Source organism: Bombus flavifrons, chromosome 3, assembly GCF_040668555.2.
Source record: "Bombus flavifrons isolate JBK064 chromosome 3, iyBomFlav1_principal, whole genome shotgun sequence".
Classification (NCBI taxonomy): Eukaryota; Metazoa; Arthropoda; class Insecta; order Hymenoptera; family Apidae; genus Bombus; species Bombus flavifrons.
In genome coordinates, this window is record NC_138444.1 from 1,100,865 (window position 1) to 1,126,529 (window position 25,665).

Sequence of the window (25,665 nt, forward strand, 5' to 3'; positions counted from 1 at the left end):
GATTTGACATTAATTTATTGAGAAAAATATGCGGAAATATATTTATGGAGCAATGTACTTGGTTTTATAATTTGTCATCCCGATGTTGCATTCTTCATGGAAATAAAGAAAAAAAAAGGCTATGGAATATATGAAATTGGTTGTTTATTCCTTGTAAAAGTTGTACATCAGTAAAAGTTTCATAGCAGTTCTTCTTCAACATGTTCGTAGTATTTCATTGATAATTCCTCGATATTCACAGTATAAAGCACACAATCTTTACTAGCTCTTTAGTTAAACATGATTCTTTACAATAAAATAAGATGCAACTTTGGATTATTTTTTGCACATGTATGAATTTCATTAAAAGTTCAAAATAGAGTATCGAGGAATCTCTATGTTTTTACAGATTAGATTAGTTTGTTGTACATAAAATTCAGAATAGAGTCTACCATTGTCAATAACACATCTGAACTCAACGAAGTATATAATACCAGAAGTTTCTTGGTCGTAGACAATACGTATTGTGTACGTATTATCGTAATATTATATCACGTACAACTCTACTTATACAGAATACAAATACACAGATGTAAGAGCACAGACTTGGTAAAAGTTCTTTTGTCTTTTCTTCACAATATAAAAGTCATATATAAAAAGATTTGTGGAAGAGCATTTGAACATTGCATTCACACTTTCTGCATATAGTATATCATATTTGTTAATGCTCAACCAAATGAGTTAATTAATTGCCTTGAGAAATCAACTGGACAATGACATTCATTAGTTTACATATCTATGTACTTAAGCATAGGATAGAACATTCATAAATGAATATGCTCTTTGCAACATATACATACAGATCCTTGTGAAAATACTGATAAGTGACACATCTATTGGAATGCAAATACATTGATAAACAATAGCACTAGATAGCTCTAATATTAGTTGAAAAAAATTAAATTATATCACAAAAAGTTGAAATAAAAGTAAAGCGCAATTGTTAAAAAAGTTCGATCTAAGTTTTACTTCATTTATGACAACTTTTTGCATTTAATAATATATTGAAATAATCGTGTTATGAGTAAAACATTCATTTAAATACCGTTTACACCATAGTAATGATTTACTTTCAAATCTTATGTATAACAGTTGCACAGTATACACTCACTTAATGTTTTTTATCTTCTTACTATAACATTTGTCATAATAGTTTTTAATGATATTATTTTTCGTACATTAAATAGGCTATGTTTTTTGGTACAGCAACGATCTAACATCTAACAATTAAAGACAGTTTACATATAACGTTGCTAAATATAAACCCATTTTTTTATAGCCAAATTGTTCACATAGTTATATAAATTCAGTATTATCTGTCTTAGGCTTTAGCAAAACATTATTATTTTTCTATTTGCTTTATATATATTTATATATAGGAAAGTTCGTCTGTTTTCTATAACATAATGTATGTCTCTAAAGATATTTCTGATCTGAAGAAGTAAAAAAAAGCATTGCAAATATATCTAGTACATACAATTACACATATAAATATGTATGCATATAGCCATAATTATCAGGTCAACTAGTACATTCTTCTTCAATTCCTCATAAAAATGTACCAAGAAGAAGTAGAGGAAAAGATAAAAGTGTCTTTATATTCACAGATAGTATAAAAATTATGTTAGTTAAAAAATGTATCATCAATCTCTACACTTTTAATCATAGAAATAACAAGCATTAAAAATTTATACAAATAATTATATAAATTTGTATGTTCATAATTATGTCAAAATGAAATATAATGCAAAAAATCCACTATTCTTACAATATAATTATTGAACCTTTATCACTTAAAACTAAGTTTTTTTTTGGTAGAACATTAAACAAACATTTTAAGCATCATTCTTATATTTGTATAAGAAAATTTTATGAAACTTTTAAGAAGAGTTAACAGCAATACTGTATCTTTTTATAAGCATATTTCTAACTTTTTGTAAATAGAAACAAGTTAATATTAATAGCAACACACAAATTAATCAATTATTTACTTCGAAAAAACACATTGAGTTTTGGATTCTGATTACTTATATAATAAATATTCTATAATGGTAGTACTACCACTGAAATCTTTGTATTGTTGTGTTTTATTCTTAGCATTAGATTGGACTGTTATGTATATTTCATTTTTTAATGGCAGTTAGAAACATGTTATATTATTGTAAAATTCGTTGACGGAATGCGTGAAATCACAATAGGCAGAACGCAAATTGAAGATTGAAATTTGTATGTGTGGAAAATTATTTTGAAACACTCACACAGTATCTTGATTACATATATGTGTTCTTCATACATACCAGTCTTCAGTTCTTTAGTTTCGATATAAGTTTAAATAAATTAGTAATAAATAAATTGTTAGCAGCTTTATAATCTAAAAAAGTATTATGACAATTATTTTAAATAGCATTTAAGTTTAGTAATTGTAAACATGATCGAGCAAAATTTGAAATTTTTCATTTTGTAGAAAACAATTGATTTAGTAGTGTATATGTATATTTACAAGAATTGGGTATAAATCAAATAAAAATATTTTTCCGATTTAACTTAATGCATTTGTGCATTCATTCTTGTAAACATAATAGTAGCCAATACGTGTTACTATTAACACACTTTTCATAAATATTTTGATCAATTAATTTAATAAGGCTACATAACAAACATAACAAAGGCAGTTGTGTGTAACATGTAGTATAATTTACCACTTACTTACTTTTACCTTTCCATAAATATCACTTACTTCATAATTATATGAATTACTGAATTCCCTCTTCAGAGACAAATTATTATCAGGCTCAAACGTGAATACGCAATGGTACACTGTCCGACTTATTTTCTGCTTCCAGATTGTATTTTATAGTATCAAGGGTGTTATAAATTGTTCTGAAAGTAGGTCTATCCGATGGTCTCCTGTTCCAACAGAGCTTCATTAGATCGTATACCGCAGGTGGAGTATTTTCAGGGCATTGAAGTACGTTGCCCTCTTTAATGTATTTTACAACTTCTTCGTGCGTCATTCCGTAATAAGGCTGAAGCGCAAAACTAAATATTTCCCATAAGCACACCGCGAACGCCCACACATCAGACTCGACAGTATACTTATTGTACAATATACTTTCTAAAGGCATCCATCTAACTGGAATAGCATCTTGTTCATCACCTTTGTAATAATCTTGTAAATAGATTTTTTGCGATAAGCCGAAATCTGCTATCTTTACGATCATTTGGTCATTAATTAAACAATTTCGTGTTGCAAGATCTCGATGAACGAATTTTCGATCCGACAAGTACACCATTCCGGATGCTACTTGAAGCGCAATATTAATCAAATCCATGTGTGATAGACGAGAATCTGTAAAATGTTCGTCCTTTTCTAGGCTTCGGATGATATAATTTCCTGGCGAGCAAGATCGTAGAAATTCATTCAAATCACCACGACCCATGTACTCAAAAAGGAGACACATTGGTCGACCTAATGCGCATACACCTAATAATTTGACGATATTTGGGTGATCAAATTCGGCGAGAAGACATGCTTCTCGTTCAAAATCCTTGAGAAGATCATCCGACGCTTCTTCTTTTAACATCTTTACAGCAACATTGGTGAATTCTTCACCGGGAACAAGACCAGGCGCTTTTGCTTGGAATACTCTACCAAAAGCGCCTTGTCCTAAATCTCGAACATAAATGATATTATTTCTTGGAAATTCGAGTTTCTCCAATTTCGGATTAAGTTGTGCAGTGGTTTTGTGGTATGCATCGTTGCTCGGTAATTTATCTAAATCAATACCGACATACTGGAAATTATATATAAATGTAACATAAAATATACATATACATCATTATTGTTTTCGTTATAGATATTATAATGATTTTGAATACCAGACTCAGCAATATTTTTCTGGGCATTACATTTTCAGATTATATTAATTTAGTAATACAGTCAATAGAAGTTAATCATTCTTAATATACCTGATTATCTGTAGGGTTATATCCTTGATGTCTTTTATGAAGTCTATGACTTAAAATAATGGATAATAAACTTCCAGCTATAATTACAAATACTAATGAAGATAATATCAATATAAACTTTGGAGTAAATAATGTGACCATTACTAAGTCTTTAGGATCAATTTCCAAAACTTTACTTGTTACATTATCTGCATTAACCTTTTTAGGATCAAATGTTTTTTGGGCTGCAGGAAAAATTCTTTTTATTAATTATTATTAGTAGAAACTTTTAATAGTAAAAAATAGAAACTCATGTTTTTTAATATCTTTGTAAACAAGATATAATGCACTAACATAAGAACAAATATATTTCTGTATATTTAGTTAGTGAATAATTTGTCAAAGTACAATGTTGTGTATATATGGCATTGAGTGTGAAAGGGTTAAGGATTGAAAAAAGATGCATTCAATAACTTATATCTTATTACATTGTATAAAATATTAAATGCATACCACACATAGGAATATCACAATGTTGCCATCTTATATGAGGATCCATAGTAAAACACCATGGCATTGGTTCTTCTCCACCTGCATTTCTGCAATAATTTTCTCCATAACGAATTTGAGGGAAGACATCTGGTGGTCTATCATGACTATGTGGCACTTGGGCATTCCATGACTGACAATCCAAACCTAATCTTGTTTTATTTACTTTGCCCATGTAAAACCTACCATTGCCCTCAACACAATCATCTGAAATAAAATATGATTAAAACGTTAAAGATACAGATATTTAATAGCTTCTGAAAACACTTTAAGTTTGCTTTACATGTAACAAGTTCTTCATTCATATCAGTCAAATGAATATGAGAACAGGTTGTCTTTCCTTTAACTACTTTTGGCAGTGATTCACAATCTGGTAATGTGAAATGTCCTCTTGATCTGATATAAATATCTCTCTGTTTGTTATCCTCTATCATTGCCCAGTCATTGAAACAGAATTGATGACGTACTGCCATGCAGTCTTCATAACATAATGGTAGACCAACTGAGTTGTGACATTGTGGAAAAGCATACATACACAGCATTTTCTAAAATGATTAAATATTCCTTTCATACCTCTTTATATCTTTATATCTTTATTAATTTAATATATCATTAATTAATTACCTCTGCAGCTGAACGACATGGTTCAACAAGTCGTTGTATCAATTCCTCCCATAAATTAGTTGTGATACGTTCATTCAACCATCCTCCAGGATTATCATTGGAATCATTGAACCATACTTTTCCAATTCCAGTTAAATATTTCTTACAAATCTTACCATTGTATGGTGCACAATAACCTTGTGATTCAGGTTCTACAAAAACAAGAAATTTAAATTAGAAGTATTTCTTACAGAGTCCTTATAGAGTTACATGTTTCTGCTGTTTGAAATACATACTAGTTTGTGCTGAACTGAAATGCAAAATAATTGCTATCAGAGAAACAATCCAGAACATCATCATTTATATATACAGCTTGAAAGAACGTCAAGAAAAAATATCACATGTTTAAACAAAATATTCGTTCACATAAGAAATATGCTGTTGCCACTATTCATTTAATGTATACTAAACCGCATCAAATCCATTGTGTAAATTAAGTATTTTTTCATACACAATCGATTTTGATACTCCATTTTACGCGATAATTGAACTTTTACGCGTATTCGATGATCACGGATTGAATATTACAATTATTGATTCTAATTTTTTAAACTGTTTTCGATATGAGCAGTACGAATATTTAACAAAAATAAAGTCAATGAACTGAGTTATAGTATCGAATACATAATTCGCATAGCAATTATGATTAAACGGTTCTAAGAAAATTCTTGTTTTTGTCTATCATATGTGTAATTAACTAATACAGCCAATTCACCCCTTTATTTACAACATTGGTACGATGAATAAATGGTAAATTTGTTCGTTTTGTAACGAATGTAAGTAGTTGCTAATCTAACAGATATTTGGAACTAGGACAGTATTCGCATTCGATAACGAAGTCGAACAATCGTTCAAATTTCTTAAATATATGTTTTTGCAATTTGCATGTATATTAAATATTTATAATCATGTGTATTTGCGAAAAGTTAATGAAATCAATGTTAATTATAAATATCATTGAAAACAACTGAAATTTCTATAGTAGCAAAGTATATGTAGTTAGAATGAGAATAACTTATTTTGGAAACTTTTAGTCGTAATGTTGGTACAATAGTATTTAGAAACAAAATGCGCGGGAACAAATCCTGTTTTATTTCTTAAGATTATTTTTTTTGAGAAAGTTCAAGATAAAAGAATTATGCAGGCATTTCTAAAAACTGGCAAATTAGGGCCTGGTGAGCCTAAAAAAGCTTCAACTTCACGTTCGAAGGAAGAACATAGTGGTTCTGCAACGCCATGGGTTGAGAAATAGTAATAGTTTACTGATATAACCTAAATTGCATCGATTTGGTAAATTTTAAGATTTTGTTACTTTTGTAGCCGACCAAGAACTGTAGAAGACGTTGTTGAACAAGCAGAAGTAGTAGAGGTATTGCGACAATGTTTAACAGGTGGAGATTTTCCAAATTTATTATTTTATGGCCCACCTGGTACTGGTAAAACAAGTACTATACTAGCCGCGGCTAGACAATTATTTGGTAGCCTTTACAAAGAAAGACTATTGGAATTAAATGCTTCTGATGAAAGAGGTATCCAAGTTGTAAGAGATAAAATCAAATCTTTTGCACAACTTACAGCAGGTGGTATGAGAGATGAGTATGTTCATCGCCATTTAATCTTATAACATTAGTCTTAAGCCAATGATGATTAGTAAAAGGTCTGAGAATTACAATAGAGCTATGTATACAGACTATTTAAAGAATATAGTTGTAATCAGGAATTACAAAAGAGGAATTTTGCAACTCTTATTGCCAACTAAAAATCAATATGCTTCGAACAGATTGCCAAGTATATTATGAAGTTTTAAATTTTTGGTTCTGTATCAGAAGCAGACAAGAATTAATGTTTATCTTTAATAGTCCTGTATATTGTTCTTGTAATTTCTATGATAAAGGCACAATCTGAGGCACATCATATACAAAAAATTGTAAATACATTAAATGAGAATTTGGTATAATAGTAATATTTCTGTTTTAGTGGGAAAAGTTGTCCACCTTTCAAAATTATTATCTTAGACGAGGCAGATAGTATGACTAATGCTGCACAAGCTGCACTTCGTCGTACTATGGAAAAAGAATCTCATAGTACCCGGTTTTGTTTAATTTGCAACTATGTATCGAGAATCATAGAACCTCTGACTTCTCGTTGTACAAAATTCAGATTTAAACCATTGGGAGAAGATAAAATTGTTGAGAGATTAGAATATATATGTAAAGAGGAGGACTTGAAGGCAACGAAGCCTGTCCTACTAAAAATTGTCGAAGCCTCGGGTGGAGATTTACGACGCGCCATAACGTGTTTGCAGTCCATTACAAGGTTGAAAGGCAAAGGCATCGATATTACTGTTGATGATATCATTGAAATTATTGGGGTAATGTACAGTTCTTATTTTAAATAGCAAATAGACAATATTGCTTTATTGGCATAATAAAATAATTGTAGATTGTACCTGATAAATGGTTGGATGATTTAATGAATGTATGCAAGACAAAAGATTATAGCAAGGCAGAGGAATTTGTTGATCAATTTATGTTAGAAGCATATGCTACATCTCAAGTGAGCTTTATTTATTATATAAATTATTTATTAACCTCTTCGGTACGACACTTGTCTTCCGCACAGTATCATTTGCCGATCGCGAGCAAAAGCGATTGCTTAATTAAAATGATAAGAATAGTTAAAATAAAGAAGTTAAAATGAAAGAAGTTATATATATATTGTACATCTAAATAATTTCTACAGGTTATTGAACAGCTCAGTGAAAGAATTATATATTCCAATGAATTAACAGATAAGCAGAAAACTCTCATTGCAGATAGACTGGGGGTAAGATTATAAAATTACTTACAACAGTACGCGTTATATATTATTTCTTTTGTTTTCAGGAATGTAATTATAGGTTGCTAGATGGTGGAAGTGAATATATACAACTTATAAATCTTTGTTGCGGTATTATAAAAGCTTATGAATTAGTATAAAAGTTGTTTTTTCAAATGTATTAATAAATATTTATTACTTTTTCTACACATTTCATTTCATTTTGCCTATTTAAAATAATATACTGAAGTTACTCGTAAAGTGAAACAACATTATTAACGTCGCATTCCCTGCATATGTATAATTTCCCTAGTACTAATTTCACATTCTTCTCTATGTAGAAAATTTCTTATTTTTATAATACTAGATATTGTCGAAACAAAGTATTATAAGTTTAACGATAGCTTCGTACTCGATTAGTGTGTTTAAAAAGCACTATAATTGTCATTACAGTTACGAAATAAAATTTAAAACACGTTAATAATGAGGCTTATAATCTAGGGAAGAACCGATTTCCAAGATCTAACGAATGCAATTCCGTCGCGCAACCTATCGGCAAGCGGTTGCGAACGATGCAACGGTTTGAGAACCACTGTCATCGGCGTGTAGGGGCGTCGTTGCTGCGTGCAATGTGTATCGTGTAGGCGTTGGCGAGGAGGAGACAAGTCGGGGATGTGTCCGTAAAAAACTTGCGGTTTCTGCGTACTCTGCCGCACGTGCACGCTCGAAATCGTGTTCCGTGAACGATCGAGTCCCGACAAAATTATACTGCATGCCTGCATCGTTCGAAAGCGTATTGCGAACGGGTCTAACAATTACAGGCAAGGAAAAAAAAGTGTAGCCAGTGCTCCGTATATTCTTTCGTTTCTTCGAAAGGCCGCGTACCGTGCGTATATATTTCGGTCTTTTGTCGCGGACGTTTAAGACGCGAACAAATAACTCGAATCAAAGAAATCGTCTATTTGATTCTACGGAGACGAACGACGTGCTGCAGAAACGACGCCCGTACCAGGATGCTAGGACATCTCCAAAGGGCCATTGAGTTGATTGGTGTTACTCGTGTGAATTGATTTCAACTCGATCCGTAGTAAACGAGAGCAAAGCCTTGCAACGGAAAGAAGGAAAGAAAGAAAGCGCGAAAGATTTGTGTCTACAGAAAGATAAAGATAGAGAGACGACAGGGAGGAACCCGAGGAGAGAAAGAATCCGACGGAGAGTGTATGTACAGGAGATGTTCGGAATCTTGAGACAAGATCCTGGTGCGGGAGGATTTCACTATCAGCGACTACGATCGAACGTATTATCACACGGTGGATTCTTCGGCGTATGAGACAGCATTCACCGGTAGGTTCGTGGGTCTCTCTCTTGTTCTTGTGAACACGGTTGACTGTGTGTGTGTGCGTGTTTTTCCCGGCGAGGAAATCTCGGCTGCAACGGCGGCGGCGGTGGTGTCTACTGGCATGAGATTTTATTGTCGTCCAGTCGGCACGCTCTCGTCGAACTATCAACGCCGAATACGTGCCGTGTTATTCGTGCAATTTTTCCTGCGTGAGTCAGAATAGTTGGTTCTTTTCCGTGATTTCCCTTTTGTGCCGAATGAGATCACTGTTCGACCGACGGTGACAAAGGATATACTTACGTACCACGGGAAGAAAATATTTTTCAGTATTCCGGCACTCTCGTTTCTACGTTTGCCCCTGAGGCTCTTGATGATATTGAGCATTATCGTCACCACGGTTGACAGTGCGACTCAACTTTCCACGTAACCGTATCTTCTCTTTTTAGAGAGGAATCATAAATATATCGGCGCTGAGTCGTGTTCGTGAAAAAACAGTGTTGTGGAAGAAAACGTGCGGTGGACAGAGAGGGTGGATGACACACACGGGACGCGTATCGGCCGGCCGAGGGAACGAATTTGCGGATTCGTCGCCGGTATATTACGTCGTGCGACGAAGCTTCTTGGAATGTGACGAGGGACTTCCGGCGTGGGAAATATCGTAGAAAAGGTGAGCGATTTGAATATAGCGGTGAATTGGCCTTTGGTGGTTAAGTTGATTAGTTGCTTATCAGATACCATCTGCCGTTAAAACAAGTATTTGACACTATTACTACCAAGCTTGTCTAAAAGATAAATCATTTCTGCAATTATAAATATGCGAGTGTTGTTGATAATATTGATATTTCTATTGAAATAAAAGCATGATTACGTATAGTTACTTATTTTCGTTATATTACTTTAATTCTAATTAAGATTGTATAACATATTTAACTATATATCAAAAGCCGGTTGTCGTAATATTAACGAGACTATGCTTTCTAACCTGTAAACTCAGTTGCGTGAAGAAAGCATTGATAAACGCTAGACCGTAAAGGTATATGACTATTTCAGAGAAACTGATCTTTTTAGAAATTATGTATCTTTATATATACGATTTACACAATAGGAAAGTAGTTATTAACTTTTAGACAATTTATTCCAAATGAGAACAGCGTAGCCCAAAAGTAAAAGATTCGGGTAAACAACGCGTCAAAATTGTTTTAGTTTACCATGGATATCCAACTTTACTGTTGCATATGTACATGATTATGTTTAATTCTTGTTTTTATCTTATTCCTATCTGTTATTATAAATGTGGAAGTACTTTAGGATATAAAAAAAAGTATACATTTCGAATAGTTAATGGTTAAAATACCATACATTTCACATCTGTCTAGCGTATATTTAATTCAACGATCGTTGAGTCATTCGAATTTTTCACCGATATCTACGAATCTTGGATCGGCATCTTTATCAATAAGTAAATTAATCTAATGATGCGTAAGCAGATATCGACGCGATATTACATTTGAGTCACGTAAAAATCAAATTGATCAAGTCAAATTGCTAAGATAAGTTGTAGCTGTAAAACTGGGAAATATGAAGTATAATGATTACAGATATTAAATATCGTACTCATCAGTTTGATTCCTAAATGGCTCACACTTGATCTCGCAAATTGCGAACGGTCGATGTAACTTATATCGATCAAGAATCGGAGCTATTGACAAGGTAGTAGGAAATGATTGGCGTCGCGAGTGAGTCTTCCGATTGTCATATAGATGCGACTACTATTGTTTCTGCTATTATGTTCGATTATTGGTTTTTGGGAAAAATCCTTGATCGAGTCGATTGTGGACAGGATTGCACTTGTTACTTCGGTACAATGGCATTTCTCGGGAGAGTAGGCGTGGGCATTGTTTTTGTTTTGAAGCGTACGCGACATTCGATGCCGCGCGTCCAACTCATGCTTGCCAACGTAATTCGAAGTGGTAGCATTCAGCAGCGTGACTTATGGACCTTTTGAGGATATACGCTGCAACAGTTAGTGGTATTACCCATCTACTGATACCGCCTGATGTACAGAGGAGCAGAAAGGTTTGTTCGTATGGAACGTCAACTATAACCTAACTCCGAATAGATACATGTCTTGTATAATTTGCCATGGTTGCAACTTCACAGGGATTAACCATTTCGCGGGTACAACTTTTTTGTGAGGAAGCAAACACTTCAATACAAAGTATATCGAATAGAGAACATATGTTTATTTTAATAAAATCAATTTATTTTTCTTTTTATTATCCCTTACAAATAGGGATAGTGGTTCTCATTGTTCATGTTAGATATATTTTAATAAGTTATTAAATTTAAAAAACTTATCTACTTAGTTTATATAATATAATATACATACATCATATATAACATAATTCAACGTAATATATTTACATATGTTTAAGTTAAAAGGGGTAAGGAGTTTACAGGTATAGAACATCTTGTAACTGGTGATACAACTGGAAAAGGGTGATTCTTGACTATATTGTAACCTAACGACAGACATAAATATCATATTTTTAATCAATTTTTGAGTTATATTTTACAAACAAAAAAATAAAGAGCCATATTTACGAATTTATACAGGATTTGCGAGAAAAGTTAATCTGTGCCAATGCTTTTGTTCGTTATCGTGTAAATTATCTAATTTCATTGTACGATACTTTTCTCACGTGTATACATAAATCGTGGGTGTCTCTTTTATGCAGATAGAAGGAAATTTCCAGACATCGTTTGATGACGCACACATGCTGGTCCGAGGTATATTGACCTGAATGTGAGAACACGAATTAACCCTGCATTTGCAAGCGCAGGATTTAATTTCTTATCCAGAGCATAGAGTGACAGGATGCTGCTAATGCTGATTACTCTTTGAACTAATTCGTCCAGATTAAAGATTTATTTTCAGTCATCTTATAACGTTACATGTATTACCATTATATTAGTATATAAATAATATGCCGATCGATATTGCAATGATAATTAAAACAGATAGAATGCTACGTTATTCACATGGGTGGCGATTTACGATTATCGTAAATTAATTTCTCACTCTAAGCAGATAAACGATCGTAACATAACGGTGCAGCTAATTAGAGAATAATATCATATTTAGCATATAATTTGCATACAACTAATTGATTTCAGATGCTAATCAACCATTGTTTTAATAATTCTAATTTAATTAAATGCCGATTCCATGGATGCCACATATATTGTTCATTCACAATACAAGTTAAATAATGATCAACACGAACACAGTCGGATCATCGACACGAACAAGCTACGTTAGAAAGAATATCTACGAATTAATACGACGCCAAGCTGCAACAACTATGTTAGCAAGAAAACTCGTAATAAAAGCTTACAAAGTGAGCATCGCATCGTGCGAGTTGCTTCTGCGCTCTCAGAACGCATCTCGCGGAGCCTTGCTCGCCGACACTGCCCGGTCTCTGTTTATATCCGGTTAGATAAGAGGCGAAGTTACATCGTTCCACAGCATAGATATACACTATGTACGAACTACGTATATACATACATATGTATATATCAGCATCCAAATTCTGCTGCGTTTTTCACCATTCGCCAGGAACATACGATAAGCTTCAGCCGCTTAATTGCACAGATGAAAGTAACGAACGTTCCCACCTGTCTTTATCGTTCGATGATGAATAATCCGCTGGAGATCGTGAAAAGTGTAGTTTCTTGAAAAGCGAGCGTGCGGCCAGAGCAGTACAAGTCGGAGCAGTAGTCAGAGGTTTCGTTGCATCTCTAGATTCATCGGTCACGGTAGCAAAACAGGATAATCTTTCAGCATTCACCGAGGATGTCGATAAACCGCAAGCTTGCTTGACTGGAACACCGCGGTTCGGCCGCGACCCGATAGAGCTTGTTACTGTTTCCCCGAATAATGCAACGCAACAAGTTGCTTAAACGGCCAATAACAAGGTGACCTATAGTTCGGGACATTTTTATGGAGAATGCTAGAGATATATTAAAATCCGGCAACAAGTGGCGGCTTTTTACAGATATGGGTTCTCGAATCACTTTATGACCTTTCTTTTGGTCATTATGAGGGAAAGAATACTTAGAAGATAGATCTACTGCAGATTTCCATCTGCTTCTACTTCAGCTCCGAAACGAAAGGCAATACGCGAGAATGAAGGAAATCTGTCTTATTCTCGTATATGGTTTAGGCAGTCGTGTCTAATGTCTTTCAGCGGAAAATACGGCATTACAAACGTGACAATGTTCCGTTTGAAACAAGCTTCAGGGTAGTCTATCGCATCTGGCGTTGTGTGCAACCACGTGCTTGCTAGATTTCCTGCTACTTTCAATAGAAATATTTCAATGTGCAAAGGACACTCGGAAGTTTGGATTTATGGTGCTGCACGGACCAAGACTCGCGCAACAATGTTGCTCAATCTAGAAGGCTTGCTCTCCGGGGAGGTTGAAAAGTGGCTGAAGAATCGCTTTATGGCTTCACGATGCTCGTGGATGTGAGCTGTGTTCTTTCAGAAGAGAATTCCAACGATTTCCATTAGCACTTTTTCTCCGTTAACGCGCTCTCCTGTTACATGGACTTTCGGTGCGTTACGATAATCCATAGAGAATATTACTCTCTGTATCGTTCGAGTATAGCAGATACTAATCTAATTTTACCACTTGAATCTAAAACTACTTCCAAAACGCTTATCTTTCTCCATGGTAGGTATGGAATATGTTAAACATTTCAGTGCATGGACTGGTAATTAGGTTTCTAGAAAGACACGGTTCTCATCTAGGCACACAGAACTTTGATCTAGAATTCAATTATCTGTAGCATTGTAGGTATGCATGTACCAAAGATCGTAGAAAGCGATTCCTAGTCTTCGCTATTCAAGATTAGATTCGCGAGACAGAAGTATATCGTAAGTATACATGGTGTTTCCAAAAGTAGGTATCAAACTGTTAAAGCATGTTTATATCGTGAAAAGAAGCAGAAGACCTTAATAAACGTTTCTAAAGTTTTACCCCAACTTTTTGCAATTTCCTGCAAATGCAGTTGTATGTAGCAATATGTGCCCTCATGGCTATCGACGGAACCACTGGACCGGCGAAAAGACTCCCTCTGAGAGGGCAAAGTGAAAAGTATCGTTCGATCGCTTCACGGAACAACTGTGCATTTAATTCGTAATCGAATGATCAGTGGTCGTGACGGTGCTTTGAATCGGTTGGGTGTCCCCTTTTCGAGCTACGAATAGATTCCGTGCCCCCGTTGAGATATATTCAGCGTTCAGAACCGACAGAAACGTTGACCAGTGGTGATTGTTCGCCGCGGAAATGACGTTATCACTGTCACATGTGTGACTGTTGTATCGGCCAGTTAATCGAGCCGGCCGAATTATTAAATCGACTGTTGACTACTTATCGCGTTAGATCTAATATAACCACGCGAATCGACGCATCTTTCAGTGATGAAGAATTGTTTGGTCACTGATGCACCGCGTCGAGGAGCGACCTCTTGGTTCTCAGAACGTACCAGATATGTAATTGCATTCTTTCTTCGTGAATCTTGTGTCCGCGAAAGAACGTCTTCTTTTGTACTGTGTTTGTGAGAATAGAAATCGTTTGATTGAAGCGACCTGCAAGTTCAGAGTGTAGAGAGTGTTTCTGAGCAACTTTGAATTGGGTTCTCTCTTTTGACGATATTTACGAACTGGAGTAAAACTCATTCGATTGTCGATTTGAAAGGTGGGAGTATACAGAGAACGATCCAGAACGGAGGTTTTGTAGATTCTTGAGTTGTTTCACGAATGTGATTTGCATTCCACGTTCATTATTTTAATATTCCATGATATTATTATATGTTGTGTAATATCTATGTTTATAGATAATAAAGTTTATTCGATTTGGTAGATTCGCAAATTGAAGCTGTCTTTGACATTTTTACTACTATTGTCGCATACGTTGCATTATTTCGATTATCTCTTCCTAACACGAAATTGACGCGACTGTTCTGTGTTTGTATTTTTACGTTTAGGCAAAAGATAATAGAATTATTACTTAAGACAGAGGCATTTCTGATGAAAAAATGTGAAATTTTAGAGGACGAGTAACCACATCTTTTAGTAAGTAATTAAGAAAAGCTGTGCAAGTGCAGATATTTAGCTATTACAAAAGAGATCACAATTCAACGAAGGTTGGGAATCGCTAGTCTGAAGGAAGCGCACAACTCAATTTGCATTAACCTAGATTTCACTGATTAAATTTGCATATTATTTCATCTTTCATTCCGTTTTCGCGATCAAATTCCTTCATACCACCGCATGCATCGTCCAAGGGTATCACAAATGCTTCTCAGCAATTACCGCAAACGAATTCCCGATTTTTCCCGCCGAAATGCCTTGTCAGCATGTAAATCGGTTAAACTGGATCTATGACGGATCGATGGAGGAAATTGTCGGATACCGCAGATCGGACCGACGAATAATTCATAACTGAAGGGCACGGAAAGGAGATATATAAGTTGATGGCTATACCGGAGCATAAGCATAACTATACTTTCGCAAAAACCGCGAGCTTATCTCTTTCATCTTTCGCAGCAACGTTTTGTTCGCTGCATTAGGAAAACGAGACTGTGCCGACTGTTTTCTCCCGTGAATCGATGAGCCACTACGAACCTTATCTCCCTGAGAATTGCTTAACGAGGAAAACCAGGGTGTGTATCGGGCCACGTCGATTAGGCTACGGTTGTTACAATTGATAGCCGATAACAGATAATTGCCACGATTTTCTTAATCGGTTCCAAAGACGATACGAGCTAGCTATCGCTGTAACTTTAGTATTGCTGTCGTTCTAACTTTGTCATTTCATCGAATTCAAATGCAAAAATTGAGAAATATATTTTCAAGACGTAACATTTGAAGAAAATGCAACGAAAGTATAGTTTATCCGCTGATCTTCTTAAAATATCTGTATATTCGTTCAAAAATATATTATATATTGATTCGCATTATTATTTATTACCATATAAAAGATTTTGAAAGAGAAAAAATTATAAGAAGAAAGTACAAAAAGAAGACAAAGAAAACCCGAATACTCGCGGAAGCGATATCTATCGACTGCATCTAATCTCGTTAAGCATTGCGGCTAATGTTCCCAGAAACGAAGAAACACCGACGCGACATCACGTCCAGTATACCCAACCGATACTTATTACGCCTGAACAAGATTCTTTCCTTTGTAAATCGAATAACAAACTATCGGGTCAATTATTTCTCCATTAAATCTGGATCGAGACGCGCCACGAAGAAGGAATTGCACGCGTCCGGTTGTTTGCCTGCTGGTAATGACCGAGTGTATAATTTACGAAAAGAGCAGAACACGAGAGGGAGAGGTACGTTGGCCGAGCCATTCAGGTGAATAAAACCGGCACTGGTCCCATGGGAGACAGGGAGTAGGAAAGGAATTCCATAAATTTTTAAAGAGGCCCCAAAGAAAGAATGGGACACGATTACCGTTACCTTTCAACCCAGACAACGAGCCTCGTTATTGTTTCAAATCTCAACGCGTCAGTTTGCCGTGGTAAAATTGTATTTTATATGCGGCTCGAGGCTCTTGCTTTTCGAGCCTTGTAACAACCCAGCAACGACGGTGTAGGAAAGCTTGGCTACGAATCAAATACATATTCTTACCTTAAGGCGATTAAATTCAATTTTTCTCTCCAAAATCTCTTTCTTAATTCATTTCGATAACGATAGAAGTGAGGCCATGATGTTTTGATCGAAGAGTCCAGAACCTTGCTGGTTAGAATCATATAAGAGACCATAATTTTATTTTAATGAGACTACGTCTGATTAATTTGAATTTAAGAGAGTCGTGCGTCGCTGGACGATGACCCCATCGACAAAGTTTCCACCGTCGGCTCTATCGGGCTTTTTAAGCCCAGTTGAACACCGAACTCCGCCCGGTCCTGAAACACCCTCTCGTTGGGGTAGCCATTGTCGCTATTGCTGAACTATCTTCGCGCGACAGAGAAGCATTCTGAGGAATTGAAGGCGCTTCAGAAGGGTTGGTTGCGGTATTCTGGTGTCTCTTGGAAATGGTCGGATCAAACTTTATTTTATTAAAAAATTGGATAAATTTTTCGACGAGATAGTCTCAAGGTATAGTAACGAATATACTATGCTACATCTGACTTCTTGTCGTACGTTAGAGATAGAAATTTTCTCTTTGTACATGAAAAGGCTGCTTCAATATTACCACTACCGCAAACCACATGAGATACCTGTGTAGAAATCACGACTTGTTCCATTTGTTTCTACCCGAAATTCTAGGCAGAAATCTAATATTCTGAAATTCTGAAAGAAACGCCAGTGGAAGAATAAAAATTCGCGGATGCGTAGAAGCGCTAGCAAGCGCAGGTCCTTTCGTTGGCTGAAATTAAAGGATTCCTTCCTATTTCGTGTCAGTAGGATGAGCCTAATCCTTGGTGGTGGACTTTTTTCCGCGGATCCTGTTTCAACCTAACCCCGCGGTCCAAGCCTGCGGCTTTCGTTTCCTGAGGCGAACGTGTTGGTAGGGGGAAACGCGGGAAAAGAGCGGAAGGTGGGCGTTACACGGCTATTCTTTTGCCCCCCTCCCCCTTGCTTGAGTCGCGCCGTAATTCCCGTACGTCGGTAATTAGATCAGAGTTGCGGCCGGTGTACTTTTAATGAAACCGGCCGTCGCGTCGGGAATAACTCACGGGTTAGTTTTCCCCTTCCTTCTCTGGCGTTTCTTCGAGCTCGACTGTCAGGAAAATCGCGAACAGAGAAACGCTGCAGAAGAAAGAGCCGCGTTAAACGTGCTAAAGTCCGGGCAGAGTTCGCGTTAAGATCAATAATCGACTCTTCAACTTCTAATCCCCATTCGGTCGATTAAGAGCTCCAGGTGCTCTCGAATTTCCCGCTTGCTCGTTGCGCCTCTCGATTAACACGTTCTCTACCAAGGTTATCTTTGTGTGGTTTTCTATTTAGATCAGGTGTACTGTTGCCCCTGTGCTTATTATTAGGTTATTCCATAAATAACTCGGCTTTTTGTGCTCGTGTAACGACCTTAACGTCGTTTAATATTTCGCACATGTATTTCGCAAGTAACACAAGACAAACATGTTTTTTAGGAAAAGCAAAAAACTATTTGAAAGCTTACAAAATATTATTTACTAAACACATAGTATTGGCAAAAAGAATGACCTGTAGGTAACGAACATTCGTCAAATATTATTCTCGTAACTCTTTATTCTTAGCTCTGGAAATCATGTACCTTTGCCCTGGCAAGTCAAGTCATCTCCGTTTGACTGATTCGCATTTTTACTCCTGGGAGTAAAAGCATCGTTCTTTGACGTGCACGTTTCATTTCTCAGGAGAACATATCGGTCGTCGCGTATCAGTTTCCTTTTCGTTGCGGCATTCATTCGCTCTTCCTACACGCTGTACGTATTGCAAAGTAGCTTTCCCAATATATTTCTTGAAAGATCTTCAGTCAATTCGAAATCAGCTTTTCTGTCTATCTTCTTCAATTATACGATACGACACATTATAAAATGCTGATTTCAGTCCTTTCTAAAGTTCAAGTTTCTCATTTGCCTGCAAGTTATTCGCAGTTTTCACTTTGGACACGATCAGCAAGCACACAAGCTGCCCACGAACTGTTCGCTAACACTTCTGGTCAATGAGTACGCGGGATAAAAAGAAACGTGCGCAATTTGTACGCCGTTTAGGCGATTCGTGGGCAGCAAACGAGGGTAAGTTGGTTTGCAACTTTGATACTGGGGATATGCACGCGGGTAGAAGCACTCGGGTAAGCCGCGTGTCGCGACTCGGCCTGCTGATTTCGAATGCGCGGCTGGAAACTTAAATTAGGCGTCCCCAGGCAACGTAACGCAGCACGCTAATTAGACGGTTCGGATTTACCGCAACGCAGACAAGTGTTTGAACTACTTACAGAGAGGCTAAAAAAATGGCCGATTTTTGAACGATTCCATTATCTGTCTTAGGAAACGCGATTAAATTCCTAGCGATAAATGATCGATTTCCATCTAATATCTTACATTGAAAATGTTAGTGTTGAGGTTATTCGATGTATAAACAGAGAAACTCGTGGATAAATTGTAAGGTAGCAAATATATTTTAATACAGAAGTGTAATTATAAGTAGGAATACAATTTGAGCTGGTCCAGATCCGCACGCTAGTAATGTTACCCTATAGCTGAAAACCCCGAAGCCAACGTTGCCTGTCTACTGTTTATGGTCTGTCTTCGTCGCAATCTTTTGTCTATACGCTGTCGATGGCTTCAGTGCTTGAGAAAACTAAAAAGACCAGATGTAGTTTTCTTAGAAGTGGTGACCACTTCAACAGTTAGTTTGTTTCTCTTCGTAACATAGATAATTATGAAAAATGCGTTTATTCTCAAGTGGCTGCATACTTGAGTTCTATTCGCTAGAGTATAAAGTCAGCGATTTCCCCTAAATCTTAAATAACAGAAGGTTCTTTGCTTAGCTTTAGTTATATCGTTGCTTCATCCCGACCCAGTATATTCCATGGTAACGAAGGACATAAGGCTAGAATCTCACGAACTAAGGGCGAAAACAAGTTTATCGCGCACTCTTGGGACCTCGCTATGTTGCAATGCAATAAACCGGAGGAGCTCTTGACTTCTTCGGCTCGCCAACGCGGGGAAAAACTGATTTTCCAGGTTGTCGGTCTATCATTACAACCCGTATACGGGGTGCTTTCGAAAAATAAATCAACTTCTACCCTGCCTTCTCGAATAACCGGAAAAACGAATTTGAAAAAGAAGCAACTGATTTCATGTTAAAATCCTGCACGATGCTCTGTACGTTACACTTAAAAAAAAATAGCTTGGTAGCAATAAGAATGATAAAGCAAGAAGTAAACGATCGAGGAGCATCTTGGAGTAATATGATGCAGCTTCTGAGTGCAACCACGCAAATGCGTCTGCACTTTTGCTCTTTTAATGGAACCATGATTTGATAAGACAAAACTGTCTCCATTGTGCAAAATTCTTGGTGAAAGACTATACGAAAGGAAAGTTTCATCGCCTACAGCCATTTTCTAACCTTTGACTATGAGACATCGCGAAAATTGTCCATTCTATGATCTTTGGACTATTGTAGGATAATAGAAGACAATTCTCTCGAGCGACGAATTCTCGAGTGATCTGCGTTCAAAAAGATCTTTCTTTATTCCCTCTTTTTCCCCTCTTTTCTCTCAAGTTATCTTTCATCGTACCGTAACCTGGTCCGATTTTCCTTCAGGAATAAAGACTCCGACGAACTGAATCGAAGATGAGAATTTCCGTGCCTTGCTCCACATTTAGTGGCGCATTTAAGTCTCTTTCGGTCCTTTTCCGTGCTCGATCGATCGCATCAAGGCTTCGTTCGATTTCAGATCACTTTTCGTATAGTTCGGTCGGTGTTCGTCTTCTGCGATGGCGGATAAATTGAATGAACGCGGACACTAATTCGATCTTACATCTTCTTCCATTTTTCTCATAGCTTCTTTTCTCTATTTCTTGTTAACCCCGAAATACTATAATTTTAGCTATTTTTAAGCAACGGTAGCTCCTTGTTATTTGCGTTGTCCGATAATTTTCTGATTCGAAAAGATTGAAACTATTCAAATTTTAAATAAAATAAGCTTAAAAGATATCAGATGTCGTGGGTCGAAGAAAACACAAACACGAAGGAAGCTGTTCACAATTTGTGGACGTCGATTTCGGGTCGCGATAACATTCTCGTAAATCGATTAGGGCAGATTTATCGTAGGCCAGTCCTTAATGATGAATTAGTGGCGCGATAAATTAGCGGTGTCGATGTTGTGCGTATAGTTCACTCGCGAACTGAATGACTGGAATTTGATGGAGCTGTAGCGGCATTCGCGAAATTCGATCCGTCCAATGATTGGTCCGAGTGCCAATTGTCTTGCGTAATCGTGCGTCTGATTCGCATTCTTTGCCTTTATTTCCTTTTTTGTTTTCCAAATATCGAAACTCAAATTTATTTAATTTTCTCGTCTTTTTAAAATTCGAGATATTGGTACGTGAATGAATTAAAATTAAAAGATTAAACCAGATTAAGAAATTCCTATTTTTAACAAAAATAGCTCTCTACATTTCGGTATGGCGAAGATTCAACGAAGTTTTCGTCAAATGGAATTGAAAAATAGCGCTGGCACGATAATCTGGATCTTCGATTGCGAAATAATTCAGCTTCGTGTACGATTAACGCTTTTTCAAGTCGTCTTAAAGTGCTACTTTCGTTGGCGGGATACCGCAGAGTAATTATGCAACGTTTGCGTTGCGCCGTAATCGCTGATTAAACGTTACCTTTACGATATTTATCACAGCCATTAAACAGATGGTATTTCAGGTTGAAATATTCAAAAATCCACTCGTGTTTCGTTAAATATCAGTTCGTATGAAATCAAGTTTTTTCATATATCACAAAATTTAAATTAAGATATTCTTTTTCTTCAAGATATTTATGTAATTAAGGCAATAATAATGTCATTATTCAAGATCTATAAGAGTTGCATGAGCATCTACGATAAATCTTATCACTGGAATATGCCTACGTGAATTGCAGGAAAAGTATTTTTTTTCGATGTGACTAATAGTAGACGATAAGATACGTTTTATGAGAAGTATGAATCCATCAAATTTAAACTTTGAGCAATCTAATCAATAAAAACTTGTCTGTATTAAAGATACAAATTGTATTACCTTCCATTTTCAATTTACATAAAGGAAAACTGATAAGTCGAGTCCTTTCTTATTTTCCATTCTTCGTCGTGTTTCACGAATTCTTAAATCACGTGAAATAAAGCCAAAAAGGACAGTCGTGATGAAAGGGCGGCAGCATATAAAAGAAAAGTATTTTCACTGTGGAGCGTAGGAGATGTTTCTGTGTGGATAGGATTTTTTTGTTACTTTTATGCTCTTCCAAAACGTTGCATTCTTGCGCTGCACACGATCTAAGACCGGTCCACACGAGCGTTGGAACGACGTCCGTTGCGTGACGTGCGTTGTAGAAATACATTACCGTATATTGAAGCCCACATAGGAGAAACGTGCGTCACTGTCAGTATTGCATTGCAACCTGCGTTATTTTTCCTCCAACGTATTTATGCTAGAACGGACGTTGGATTTTCTGATGCACGTTCTGTACACCTATGAATACAGCAGGCCACACGAATGTTTACAGGACGTGCGTCACGTGCACACGCATTTTGTGGAGAATGTTTTGCTGGTGGTTCCAGTTGCAACAACTGTCGAATTTCTTTATTGTAAACTATTGCTGTTGCAAAAAGACTTCTGTATTGAATATTTTTGAAAATAAAATTATTTTATAGATTTTGGTCTGCTCCGAAGTCATCTCACGTCTTTAACCCTTTTAGTGCCGACAGAAAGAATTGTACTTAAGCGAAGAATAATTTGATGTAATTTGATAAGGTTTGAAAAGGAAACATAGAAAAAGATAAGAATGATATTTACAAAATTCAAAAAGGAACATATTACAAAGAAAGGGGAGAATGAATTAATGCCAATAGTATTTCAATATTTGTTGGAAATCATACTAATAATACTTATTCAAAATCATTAAGAAAGATGGAGAAAACAGTATTTCTTTTATATATAGTATTTGCGAATAAGAGAAATAATAGTTTGGTCATAGTTTGATGTAGAAAGCATAGTATAAAGTATAAATACTGCATTCTCAATTATTTGTAACAAAATTTCTAATATCAAAACATAAAACTAAATGATAATAAACAAATGATGCGCAGCAAGCGTCAGAAGGATTACTTGCTCCAAAACAAGTGATTCGTGTAGCTAGTATATCATTGAAATAACATTCTAATATTATCAGAAATATTTATAATTATCCGGCTATTAAAAATGTGTAATATTTACTTATTATTACTAACACAAATAATTTATTTAGCATCGATGGTTACTAATTTATACACCGTGTAGTCCTTTATTGCACAGATTACAAATTGTGCGTGATTTTCGCACAGCTCCACCAAAAATTTTATTTTCGAAACATAAGGAGATATATTTGTTCTAAACAGTGTTATTAGAACCTGTGATTACAGTCTCAAGCAAATCTTTCGTGTCGAAATTTTATCTTATGGCATTGGCGTATACACAGTCTCAGTATCGATTATCGCGAAATATAAAAAAAGGTTAAACAATTTTTTAAATTTGTGCAACATTTCACGTAGGGCTTCTGTAGAGAAATCCAATCATTTGTAACGTTTTATAAATTTATCTTGAGATAAATTTTTTTCGCGATGCGAATAGTAAGACGTCATCGCATACGCAACGATATATCGTCGTCAGTACTTTCCGTAAGTGTTGCTAACAACGATATATTGTTGTTCGGCACTAAAAGGGTTAAAAAATGTTATAACGCGACAAGAGGCAACGTTCTTGCCCTGTACCCAGTGCTGAATCAAGATGGGGGGGGGCGTCCTTTCACTGCCGCCCTTCGCGACTAATAAGATATAAAAATATCAATATTATCATATTCTAAAAAGTTGTTACATAATTAATCTGAATTTGATTATTTAAGCTATAGTATCAGACAGAGATATTATAGTATAAATTACAACCAACTAAATATAAATTATAAATCAATTTTAAATCTTGTAAAATAGGTTCAACAATGTATTTATGTACTTTTATACAGATTGACCTTCCTCTAAAGGCTCCTGGTTCCGCCACTGGCTGTATCTTCTACGTTCGTACGAAACGACGACCGTTGTAACAGATCGATTGTAGTCCCAGTCTAAGAGTACATTTTCGTTGCTTGAATGTTATTATAAAACGAGGCAAATGCACGATTTCGTGCAGTATCCTTTTAGTCTAATATAAATTCCTCTCCGCTCGACTGATGTTGAAAAATAAAAGAAGTCATGCAGTCGATTGTTTACGAAATAGGAGGTAGATCGTAAAGGAAAACGAATGATCTTGTTATGTTCTGAGAAAATTTGTACTCAAGTGTCAGGTACCTATACCTAGTAAAATAAACCTCTTAGTTCTTTGGTAAAAGTTCGTTAAAGAGAAATTTTGCAATTTTGTTTACACTTGATAAATGACGGTATTATACATGAAAGATATTAGCAGCATTATCGTCTTCGTTAAGCAAAGTTTTATCCCAGTTCGCGACAGGTGACAGCAAATTTCCGGGTTCTTTCCACTGCGCGAGAGCTTTTCTCGACTTGGTCGTTTTTTCTCCGTCGAATCTGTCGGTGGCCGGCGAACTCGATGAATACGAAATTTATCCGGTGTCCGTGGCAAGGCCAGGATCGCTAATTCCCGGCCAGCCGTCCGGTAACTTATGAAACGTAAGACTTTTTTATTTCATTATTTCTCGTCAGGCCGTCGTTATTTTTCCGCGGTCAGACTCTTAGCGCGTATGCGCGAGAAGACCAGGTAAAACGAGGGTTGCAAAATATAGGACGAGAAATAAAAATGTGGCAAAAAATGAAATAAAATTCTTACGCGGTAATTACGATGGTAAAATATTAAAATACGTAATGGTCTAACAATAAATATTTTTCCAGACAGCGCAGCATGCGACGATGTGTGCGCACGTGTTATTGCAGACATTTGTTCGAAACGACGGCAGTTTCGATAAATGAATAAGAAAAGAGGAGAAAACATACACAAGGAGCATGAAAAATAACCAACACTGATTTTTCACGCTTTTTTTACTTGTCTCGTTCTGCACTGTTTTTATTCATTCTCCTTTCTCATTGCTTGCGTGTACGCGTTCAATTGGCCTCGGCGAATCTTCGCCCTCAACGTGGATCGAGTTATCGGTTTTGATTAAAATGTGGAAATTACCAGATTTTCCGACCGAGTCATGTATTCTTTTTCTTTTATTCCGAATACCATCGATTTTACGGATAAACTGCAATTCGTTTCCGGTACGGAACACAGAATCCACGCGATGTATATATATTGCATATATCTACATACATGTGTATGTATGTCGTTGAATGGGCAGCCGATTGGTACGATGCATACGAAACACAGAAACATGAAAACTACCCTAGTATTCGAGTTGTTTTCCGATCGATCAGCCAGTGATCTCCGCCATATCTAGCGGAATAAGTCGGTGAACAGATATCGAATAACCTGCTGACACTATTCTTCCGTTACTATTACTTCGGAATTTGCAAGCTATCGTATCATTTACGAGAACTTTTCGCTAATCTATTCTCAC

General features: G+C 36.0%; 3 protein-coding genes and 1 long non-coding RNA gene across 10 annotated transcripts in view; 2 read left to right on the forward strand and 2 right to left on the reverse strand.

The window, feature by feature from the left end:
- Positions 1–127: 127 nt before the first annotated feature.
- Nrk (Neurospecific receptor kinase) lies at positions 128–6,128 on the reverse strand. Its single transcript, XM_069109285.1, has 6 exons — positions 5,436–6,128; positions 5,161–5,351; positions 4,820–5,081; positions 4,501–4,743; positions 4,009–4,232; positions 128–3,833 (listed from the first exon to the last, which is right to left on the reverse strand). The coding sequence occupies exons 1-6, from the start codon at positions 5,497–5,499 to the stop codon at positions 2,832–2,834; spliced, it is 1,986 nt and encodes a 661-aa protein (XP_068965386.1). The 5' UTR covers positions 5,500–6,128; the 3' UTR covers positions 128–2,831.
- A 120-nt stretch (positions 6,129–6,248) lies between these two features.
- On the forward strand, positions 6,249–8,223 carry LOC138177934 (replication factor C subunit 4). Its single transcript, XM_069109289.1, has 6 exons — positions 6,249–6,450; positions 6,520–6,795; positions 7,177–7,570; positions 7,642–7,755; positions 7,942–8,025; positions 8,085–8,223. Exons 1-6 carry the CDS (start codon positions 6,338–6,340, stop codon positions 8,175–8,177), a joined length of 1,074 nt encoding a protein of 357 aa, XP_068965390.1. The 5' UTR covers positions 6,249–6,337; the 3' UTR covers positions 8,178–8,223.
- Positions 8,181–9,792, reverse strand: LOC138177935 (uncharacterized). The gene is made up of 2 exons (XR_011172574.1): positions 9,660–9,792; positions 8,181–9,560 (listed from the first exon to the last, which is right to left on the reverse strand). It is a non-coding gene; the product is annotated as an uncharacterized LOC138177935 (long non-coding RNA).
- The window catches only part of p120ctn (adherens junction protein p120), a 48,354-nt gene continuing 31,301 nt past the window's right edge, over positions 8,613–25,665 (forward strand). For 6 of the 7 annotated variants that reach the window (XM_069109279.1, XM_069109280.1, XM_069109281.1 and 3 more), the window contains exon 1: positions 9,553–10,022. The gene's annotated coding sequence lies outside the window, so the exon portion shown is untranslated. Of the gene's footprint in view, positions 9,361–9,552; positions 10,023–25,665 lie in introns of those variants that run through there. The other variant, XM_069109278.1, reaches the window with a different exon arrangement.